At 39.2% G+C, this 10,859-nt stretch overlaps 1 protein-coding gene across 4 annotated transcripts in view; it reads right to left on the bottom strand.

Moving 5' to 3' along the window:
• Positions 1–766: 766 nt before the first annotated feature.
• Positions 767–10,859, bottom strand: part of pou2f2a (POU class 2 homeobox 2a) — a 96,472-nt gene continuing 86,379 nt past the window's right edge. For 3 of the 4 annotated variants that reach the window (XM_049480722.1, XM_049480724.1, XM_049480723.1), the window contains one exon: positions 767–9,820. In XM_049480722.1, the coding sequence (XP_049336679.1) occupies positions 9,522–9,820 (299 nt within the window). In that variant the 3' untranslated portion in view covers positions 767–9,521. The remainder of the gene's footprint in view (positions 9,821–10,859) is intronic. The other variant, XM_049480725.1, reaches the window with a different exon arrangement.

Raw genomic sequence — 10,859 nt, 5'->3', positions numbered from 1 at the left:
AGCTTCTATGGCTTAAAGTTTGCTTTGTGTTAAATGTCATACTGCCCTATTTCAAAAGCAAGGAAGAGAAATGGAAAGAGGAAAAGAGGGGAAAAGAGAGATGCTGGCCCCACCTAACGCTACTATTATTATCATGTGCCCTCCTTTTATCTGCTGTTTTTATCTGTTTTGAACTACATGCTGGTCCTAAATGGATGAGCCGGTCTGGGTGTTGTGCAGACAGGGTGTGTCGGGGTTTAGTGGTCACTTCCTCTGTCACTACAGGACCACAGACAGTACAATATCTACCTCAAAGAGTTTGGCATTTTCACCATCTGGCCTATTTAATGGAATAGTACTTTAATATAAAAACGAGAAGGTAAGTTCTATTGTTATGGAACGGTTTGTTTATTGCATGTCGCTGATCCATATCTGACTGATCTCTCTTTGTGTTTGAGGTACATGTGATAAAATAACTGATCCGACTATTTCGCCCATGATTTAGGCTAAAAATCACCTGGTAAAAACAGTCAGCACCCCGTCTGGATAAAAAAGAGAGCCCAACCTATGATTTCTAAAGGTCTCCATATACTTCCTGCGAAACAATGGGTTTCAGGTTTGTCAGACACTAGGGGGCGCTCCAGAGTGAGTCCAAAATTAATTCATATGGAGCATTTGAGCTGAATCATGGTGAAAATTTTACTACGAAGACTTTTTTGTCCAGTTATAAACCTTTTTAATTTTTACTTTTATTTTCTCCCGAATTTATATTCGGGATACAGAGTATCTGATATATTGCCCAAGCCATCACATTCGGCTTGGGCCGATTCCCATATTATACTCGGCAGCCGGGGTGTTGGGACATCAGCCCAGATGTGAACCAAGTATTTGGGCCAAAACCAAACTATCTGGGTTAGTTGACAGCTATAAATTGAACATGGCTGACCAGTAGTTTTAGCTATAAGATCAACCTCAGATAGGTACAGTATATAGACAAAAGTATTGGGACACCCTCTTACATTCATTGTTTCCAACTGAAGCTGAAGCAGCATCACTAGGTTGGCAGTGCACTCCCAGGAAAGCACAGCAACCCAGCTCTCATACATAATCTAACAGACATCTGTGCTGCCTAACATTTACCCACCCAGAGAGAGCATAGCCAATTGCACGGTCTCACGGTACTCTCATATTCAGATTACTGCAGGTAGTAGTCAGTAGATAACAGAATACTCTTAATTTTTTTTAATCACACAGAGTAAGGTCTAAAATCTGATAAAGAAATCTGATAAAGAACAAGAAAGCTAGATTTTAGCTCAGTAATCAGATTTCTCAGTGCACGTAAACTGTCTGGAATTATTAATCAGAGTATTCTGGGCTTTCTCAGTCTGTGCATAAGTAAAAACAGACTGTGGTTGTTAAAATAAGAAAGCTTTGTCCAAAATCGTCCACAAGGTGGTGTCCAAACACGTTGGGAGCGATGCTGAAACTGAAAGATTTAACTAATCTTTATCATCTAGCTCAGAGTGCAGAATGAAATTTTGGTTTTACATGATCTTTAAGTCACTTTTTATTCTGTGTGATTAAGGACTGGTTGGAAACCAATGTAAATCCTATAAATGACATTTTATAAATTGATCAATTTATCAGATTACTGAGAAATGTTGTGCAGTAACCAGATTATGATGTGCATGAAAACGCACTCAGTGATTCCAAGGCGTAGCGCAGGTGCTGCCTTTGAGTCATCCCCCATTTGCCATAATTACGTCCTCAGGACAGGGACAGCTGCTGGAGTGTCATTCTGAGTCATGATTACCAGCTGGAAGGTCAGTAAAGACGTCTGTGTAGTGATGGGGGAAATGACTGGGCTTCTATGTCCCTTTCCTAAAGACAAGGATCAAAATTTAGTGTCATCTTCAATAGCTTGGGGTTGTGATGTCCCTCCACCTTCCTTCCACCTTGCCCTCTTCTAAGAATCTAAGAATCGATGCAATTGGAAGGTAGCCTACTTTGGCAAATAAGTCATTTTTACACCCAATATTGTAGTCATATTAGTTTCGCTAGCTGGTTTATACATGGCACAAGCATCTCTGGCCGATTGCTGTATTATACTTGGCATTCGGGTTGTTGGCACAAGCAGCACTTGGCCTAGATGTGAGCTGAGCATTGGATTATATTTGGAGATATTACCTGAGTGATTTTTGCTACCTGGGATTAGTTAGCAGACATCTACATAGCTAACATGGTTGACCAGTGGTTGTAGCTTTAAGATTAGCTCCAGCTAGCAACACTACATAAACATAAGTATTGGGACACTGGCTCATTCATTGTTTTTTACTAAAACTTATGTTTTGAGTTTTGTTGGAGTTGTAACCCTACTGTCTCTACTGTCCAGAGTAGCATAGTTTTTCAATTAATGTATTAAAATTGGAATTTATGTAGGGAGAAAGCCACTTTGGATCTGCCCATCCAAAGAGAGCTTGGCTAATTGTGCTCAATCTCAGACTCAGACTCTGGCTGCTGATGTAACTCTAAATTTTGGAATGGTGTTGTTAAGACTTGATTGCATTTAGCATCAAGAGAGTAGGTGAGATCAGGAAGTTGGATGATACCACCCCAACTCATTTATCCCCATCTCTCCAACTCATCCCAGGAGTATTAGATGGAGCCTTATACCCCTGTAGCCCAAACCTGGCATTAGGCATGGTGCCAATATGTTCATGTTTGTTTATCTGCTCCAAAAAGATTACTATTATATTAATACTGCTTTGCTACATGGACTAGACAAACTGTGTTTGGCTGCATTTGCACGTCTTTGTCAGCAATGAGTGCAACCTGAATGCAGCTGAATGCATTCAGTAGAAGGGGTGTCCACAAACATTTGGTCATATAGTGTAGCTACTGGAGAATAAGTTATTTTCCAAACTTTGCTGAATTATATGAGAGATATTTGTATATACTCAGTAAAGCAATGCTACTCAGTATTCAGCTAAATTTATAAGTACATGACTGAGTACAATTATCATTGTAGTTTTATTCTATAAACTCCTGACAATATTTCTCCCAAATTCCAAATCCACGACAATGCTCTATGTCACTTATCTAGGTCAATTACGGTCTGGATGAAGGACCAACAAAGCATCTCCAGACGGCAGTTTAAGGCATAAAGTCACCAAAAAGCAGTGTGTAAGACTGGTGGAGAGCATGCTAAGATGCATGAAAGCTGTGATTAAAAAATCAGGGTTATTCCACCAAATATCTAATACCTAAATAAATCTAAATCTAAATACCTAATTAAATTAAATTACTAGTTAAATACTAATGTTTAAACATTAGTATTGTTGATGTTTCTAAAGGAATATGAACTTGTTTTCTTTGCATTATTTTATCTCTAAAAGCTCTGCATCTTTTTCATTATTTTGACCAAATTTCATTTTCTGCAAATAAATGCTTGAAATGAGAATATTTTTATTTGAAATTTGGAAGAAATGTTCTCAGTAGAGAATGTTTATTTTACTCAAACATATACCTATAAATAGTAAAATTATATAAGTGTTCTCTTTTTTTTTCTGGAGCTGTATGTTAGCATATTAGCATGCTAGTTTAAGTATCATAAATGTTAAAATAATAAAAAAAAAGATCATTATGTGTACTGTATTTTATATAATTTATGGATCCTCATTAATATGTTAAAATAATGCAGCACAAAGTCCTCTAGCCTTTTGATTTAAATGTCTCCCACGACCTTCCTCAGCCTGCCCCAAAACAGCCCTCGACACAAGCGCTCCATCATTCTTCTTAAAGCTATTTATGGTTTTTGGTTCATCGCCAAAGAGAGTGAGGTATTTGAGGAACTATCTCTGTTCCGCGTCCAGACAGACACCGACAACGAGAAGCAAAAGCTGAAAGGAGGAAGAGAAGTCCAGCAGAGCACTACAGAGAGAAAGATGGAGACAGCATTTAGCTGCTATCTAGCTGTTTGGCTAAGCTACATGTTTTTTTTTTTATCCAGTCCTCCACACTCCAAGCCCTAGAGAATCCCTCTGTTTTTGGTATTTCAAACAATTCCCTCCATCTTTCCTCTCTTCCAGTTTTTAGTTTTTGGTTTTGTAGCTGTTTAAAGCTTTCAGGTCAAGGTTCCAAGCAGCACTGTGTCCGATACCATCAAGCACAACAACAGCAACACGGTTAGCACACGGCTACGTTAAAGTGAGAGAGAGAATTTCTCAATAAACTCAAGGATCCATCATAATTCAGAATTACCCCAGATGTAGCGGATTAACAAAGACAGAAATTATAGTTTTGAGTTCCAAGCTAAAGAGCTTCTTAAGGTTAGCAGTGGAGCTAATTGCTAAAGGCTAACGTTGCTAATAGACACTAACATTCAGTAGTAATTATAGATATTTTCTGGAAATACAGGACTATAAATCCTGTCAACATGTCCAAACCTGATCTGAGGTCTTCTTTAAGGTCTTTAATGTCCAAAAATGACCTTCATTATTGTGAATAATTGTGAAAAGACATATGTTTTTTTAAAGGAAACAACAAAAACGAAACCCTGAAAGGAATCTTAAAATCTAAAGTAAGTTAATTATAAAATGTTACCTCAGCAGATTGCTTGAAAACAGCGTTATCTTGTGTGTGAGTCAAAATACTGTCAAAGAAATTTGTCACATGTGTACCATGAATAGCCTACTCTATATTTTACACTATAAGAAGCATTTAATCCTTAAATTTGGCCAAAAATTGTCAGTGTACCTTATAATCCAGTGCGCTTTATGTATGAAATCTACCAGTCAGGTACTAAGGAGCAGAAAAGCCGCTCCACTGAAGTGCAGTGTTATGTGGGTGAGTTTTTAGTGAAGTTTCTTCAGAAGTATTAGCATTAGCCGCTAATCTCAACATTAGCATTTTCGCCATTAAAACAAGCTATGTGGGAGCTATAAACTCTTAGCTGATAGTGCCCTGGGTTAGCGGAACACTTAAAGTTCTTTAGTCTAGCACTATCGTGCAGCATTTACTAGAACTAGTGCTGTAGCTAATGCTAATGCTGCTACACCCAGTCTTCACCCAGTACTTAGTGCTGGAAAACTCATCCTTAGGTAAAAATACTGGATATCTAAGCTTGCTGTAGATAAATGGAAGCATTTTACTCACCCAAATAATCAGTTTTCAGGAGAGAAATCTGTACCTTGCTCAGGTAAATATATATTATATTATATACTTCTGGAGAAATGATGGTGAGCAGTAGTTTAGTAATCAGTCAATAGAAATTACCATAAAATGTCATAGCGCCACCTGCAGTACTGGAGCACTTCTGGAGTATTTCACAATATTCACAGTAGCCAAAACTGTGTACTGCAGACAGTATTCAAGTTCGTAAGCTCTCAATGGTGGTTTTGACTTCACACAACACTTGTTAAAAGCCTTGCTTGTGTGAATTCATGCATTGACAAGTCTACACCAACTTAATATAGACCTGGATGTGGTTTAAACTGATTGATAAAAGTGTAGGGACCTATATTTACAAATAGTGTAAACTATTGTGACTGTGTGACTATTAACAGTAGCGTTGTAGCTTCAGTGGAAAAACTAAAACTACAACTGAATTAAAACTGAAAATTTGGACTCACAAAACACGTCTTGACTGGTCACGGGTACATCTGGGGTAACTGAGAAATTTTACACCTCAACAAATTTTACACTTCTTATACTTAAATCTGCTGCCTCATTATGTTGAAATCTTTCATAGAGAAAAAACAACAATACTAAAAACGCCTGCATCTGACGAAGTGCTGCTCTTCACCCTGATTGGTTTAAACCCTCAGTGAGGCTCCACCCATAGAGGAGCAGCAGAGGGTCGGAGGGGACGACCTTCGAGTCCTCCCCCCCGTGATGTCACCGGACCTCTCAGGACCGGTGGGTTGCATTCATGTATGGTTTTGGTTTGAAAAGGTTTGCCTTGGAGTTCCGATGCCTCGAACGTAAACCTGGCGTTAAAAACACGTTCAGGACTGAATAAATAAATAAATAAATAAATAAATAATTAAGAGTAAAATAAATTAAACATCATAAATTAAAATAAAACAATTTTACACTACTAACAGTGTGTGTAGGGGGGAGCGGGGCTGGAAACACAAAATTCAAAAGAGACGGTAAGAAAGGTTTTTGGTCTAAAATCAGGTTAATACATTTCTTTTGTTCTTTTTTTTTTTGCTTTTTCACTTTTTTCTATACATTAGCAATAAGTAAGCAGTATAACATAGATGATTTACTACAAAATCTATAGAAGCACTAACTGATCCATTCCATCTAAACGGTACTGCGGATAGCTGGTTCCGCTGAATCCGACCACCGCCAGACTCCGCCGCTGTCGCAGGACTGAGCGGCGAGGGGGTCGGGGGGTCGGTCAATCTTTGGGTGTGCAAGTGTTCTGTGTATCTTGAGCATCTCTGCTATTTGGTTTCGATTTTTAAAGCTTTTAAAAACAGTATTTAGCTTTGGTTTGTTATGCTGTGTTTGCGTTTGCGTGAGTGTGTGTTTTTTTTTACCTTTGTTTCCTAGTTTATCTGTTTAGATGAATGTTCACAGTATTTTTCCCAACATCCTGATATAGTCTCTAGCACAACTAGGAACAAGGAAGATACATTTAGAAACAAAACGGAACCAAAAAACGAACCAAAAAGGACATCTCCATAATCATAGAATACGATACTTTTCCCAAATGAGAGCACATCAGCAAAAAGGGACGGCGTCCACGCGGGTAGGAGAGAAAAAACTTCCACGGAAAAAGCAGACGGACAAGAAAGGAACAAATAAAGGGGTCAAAGGAAGATGAAGAACATTCCTCCAGGACCCAAAAGAAAAAACCCAACCACAAACGAACCAGCTGCATCTCGTCCACTTCCTGTTCGGTGAGGTCGCTTAAAGGTTCCGTCCCAAACCAGCGAGAGTTCGAGATGCGTGAGGAAAAAGAAGATGGATCAACCCGTCCAGACGTCCACCACTTTTAAAATTATCTGAGAGCTGGATGGAGGACGGATGGATGGATGGGAATAACTTCCCCTTTTAGTCTTTATCTCCAACGCTTCGCCTCGTCATCCTCGACTCAACAATTTTGGCTTGGTAACTTTTTTGGTAACAAGTTTTTTGTTTTTTGTCGACTGTGAGCATCCTGTCTTCTTTCTGCTTCAGGATAGATATTGATACCATACCTATCCTTAAGTCATCCCTCACTGAAGTCCTCTCCAGTTGAGGTTATGATAAGTTCTGATATGATGGGTTTTGGCGTGGCATCCTCTCAAATTGTGGGTTGGGTTGAGTAGGTGGTTTCCAGGGGACTCTACAGGTGATGGGTTTGATGGGTTGCTTTGGTATCCAACACGGAGATGAGATGAGAGCAAAACCAGTGAAAAGAAATGAAGAGAACAATGATGTGGAGATGAATATGAAGGTGACAGACACTTGGATGCACACTAAGAGATGCACCTATGCACCTGACTTTGCAGTAGGTAGCACTTTGTGATAATACTGAAGAAGAACTTTGAGCGTCCTGACCAATCAAAGGTCCAGAATATTTGTTTGTTCTGGGAACCACATTTTTATTTCATACTGTATTGTAATGATACTATTATGATATGTTAAGACAATCTAATTTCTGACAATCTAGACTGAATCCAGATAGATTTCGAAAGCCTAGACAGTCAGAAACCACATGAAATCTGATTTTTGCACATTGGATCATTTGCAATTTGGATATTTTTTTAAAAAATGTGATTACATTTGGATTTGTATTAGATGTATCTCACTCTGGCAACTCTGGATGTTTCAGTTGGATTTCAACGTTTCAACTTTTGCATCATTCACAACATTCAAATCCAGAGAGGTGGAAGTGTGGGGGTTCAAGAAGAGCGCCAAAGGTAAGGCACTGGAGCTGACCTCGTTACCATGGCAACTCTTGCAGATTCATTTGTCATCTCAACAAATCTGGGCCAGGTTTTCAAAAACCATCAAGAACATTAAGACATCTTAACATGGAGATTCTTACTTGACCACCTAAGAATCATCTTGGTGCTAAAGACCTCTTGGGAAACCATCCCCTGATTTAAAAACCAACTGGGATTTGTCTGGAGTCTGAACATAGCAATAGTTATTACTGATTCCAATCCAAATCCAAAACTGTGCTGACTGACATCCAGTATAGAAAACCCTTATTTCAGGACACTTTTGTCATAGTGGTGACCAAATTCCCCGTATTTCCCTGATATGTCATGGCATATTCTTAGAATTTTGGCTGATTTTGTTGAAATGACAAGCACCCTTCTGAGAACAAGCTCCTTCCCTTTCATTAATAGGTGCCAATAGCATTAGCATGCTAGATAGAAAATAGAAATCCCGCAAACGATTTTGACAAGTTCTGACATTTATGACCAAGACTGAAGGCTTAGGCCTAGATCCATGTTTTGTGACCTTAAGTGGCACAAGATTCTGTGGTTTATTACACAGTGATAAAGACAATGACAGTGATGATGAAGATGATGATCAGCACATGTAATGACACTTTCTCTGAAAATATACCAAGAACATCAAATACAATCAATGATCTGAAGCTAAGCAGACACTGCACAGTTTGGGGAGGTGGGTGAACAATAACAAGGTAAAGAGAGGTAGAAATAAGAGAGATGGATCATGTTTAGACTGCTGGACATGTATAAAAAAGTCAATGGCAATATAGACAATGGATTAGACTAAGATTTGGGAATATTAGTGAAAAAGTCTAACATTATGTACAAACAGTGATAGACGATTGGTGGACAACATGAGAGGATGCCGAGTGGAGCAGGAGGATGGAGCAGGAGATGGCTGGGTCGTCTCAGTGGGTCCGGCGCTGGACGCTGAGCTATTTACAGGTCCTCTGGATAAAGCTTTTCCTTCCGTATTTTTGGTTTTTGGTTTTTCTTTTTTGGTATTTGGGATTTTGGCATGGTTGTCTTTGTCTTTGCGAGTCTTTTAAAAGTTCACCTCTGTGGTTATTTTTGGTTTAAAGAACTCCAGGCTCGTCTAAGCGTAAGTCCTGCTGTGTGAGTACCTCCGCCGTTCCCCAGAGCACAATCAAGAGCGGTCTTTTGTTATTTTTGGCTCATTTAAGATCATCAAGGATCAGGATAGTTTTTCGTTAACGTCCTCTGTTCCCTGCACTTCTTAATGTCTGTTTTTTTTTCACGTATGTTTATTTATTTTTTTTGGTTTGTTCACGAGTCCCTCTTCTACGCTTCTTCTCGTCCTCGCGCTCATCTCTTCGTCCTTCCCCTCGTCCTCGTTGTGTATTTTTGGCATCAGGAGGAGAGCGGGAGAGTGCACGATAGAGAGAGAGAGAGCGCGAGAGTGAGAGAGAAAGAGAGAAAGTGAAGGCAAAGAAAGAGACAGAGAGAGAAAGAGAGAAAGAGAGAGAAATAGAAAGATGCTTTGGTTGAATCGAGAAGTAGAAAAAGGAGAAGGTTTTTCAGTTCCTCCTCCTGTTCCTGTTGATTGGCTTCTTGGAAGTGTCACTCGATCTTGGCCCCGCCCATTAAATGGGGGCTGTGTACCAATTCGCTGGAAGAGCAGGAGGAGGCGGGGCTGGAGCAGGGGGAGGGGCTCATGCCGCCCAAAAACACAGCCTTGCCGGACTTGGGGGTGGCCGGGTTGCCCAGTCCCAAGCTTGTAGCCATGGACATCAGCGAGGGGTGGTTAAGGTAGAGGGAAGATGGGAGTCCTGACCGCTGACCTCCACAAGCACCCATCAGCACCTTGCTGCCACTCTCAAGACTGGAAATGGGAGGTTGGCCACCACTGGCCGCCAGAGCTGAGGGACAAATGACAGAAGAGAAAACAGGAGTTACACCATCACCATTTATCTGTAGTACATCAACCACCTGGTACTGGCAGCATAAATGTACAAATCTAAAATGATGGAAAAAAAACCAAGCAAAATGATGATGATAATGTGAAAAATGCTTAAACTCGATATGAAGAAATTCAGTAGTTTTGATTATGTTCTACAGTGAGGAAAATAAGCATTTGATACACCTACAAAGAATGAAGAGGTCTGTAATTTTTACTATAGGTACAATTCAACTATATTTTCTTTTAGAGACAGAATCTAAAAGAAAATCCAGAAAATGCATTTATTGCATAAAATACGTATTAGATCAGCTGGAAACATCATACTCTTGGAGTTCTTTTCTGCAAAGAGAGGATGAATGGGGTCATGTATCATGAGATTTTGTTCAATGCTCAGTAAGAGCAGTGAAGATGTGTAGTGGCTGATTCTTCCAGCATGACAATGACCCAAAACAACTAAGGATTGGCTCCTAAAGAAGCATTTCATGGTCCTGGAGGGGCCTAGCCAGTCTCCAAATCTGAACCTAATAGAAAATATTTGACGGGAAGATGTGTGCCAAATCTTGGTCAAAACTACAGGAAACATCTGACCTCTGTAATTGCGTAAACTGCGCAATTGTAAATGGTTTCTGTACCAAATATTAAGTTTTGTTTTTCTATTGTATCAAATACATATTTCATGCAATAAAATGCTAATCCATTATTTATTTACTTTATTTAATTATGTATTAGGAGTTTTTTTTAATATAGTTAAAATGTTTGTATTCAGCATTTTTAAACGTTGCTGTAACGTCACTGCAGTTTGCTGTTGAAATGCATATCTGGAATATTCTGCACTTTGCATTATTGTGGTAAAATATTTTGGAATATTATGTTATTTTTACACTACATCAAAATTTCTTTTTTTAATGAGGACCAAGTGCCCTATTTTAGCGATCTATAACGCATTATACAGCTTTATTAAGGGCTTGTTGATATGTCTTTGGTATCGTAAGGGTGCA

Source organism: Astyanax mexicanus, chromosome 6, assembly GCF_023375975.1.
Source record: "Astyanax mexicanus isolate ESR-SI-001 chromosome 6, AstMex3_surface, whole genome shotgun sequence".
Taxonomy (NCBI): Eukaryota; Metazoa; Chordata; class Actinopteri; order Characiformes; family Acestrorhamphidae; genus Astyanax; species Astyanax mexicanus.
The sequence above is the reverse complement of the archived record's forward strand: the minus strand, read 5'-3'. Positions and strand labels throughout refer to the sequence as shown.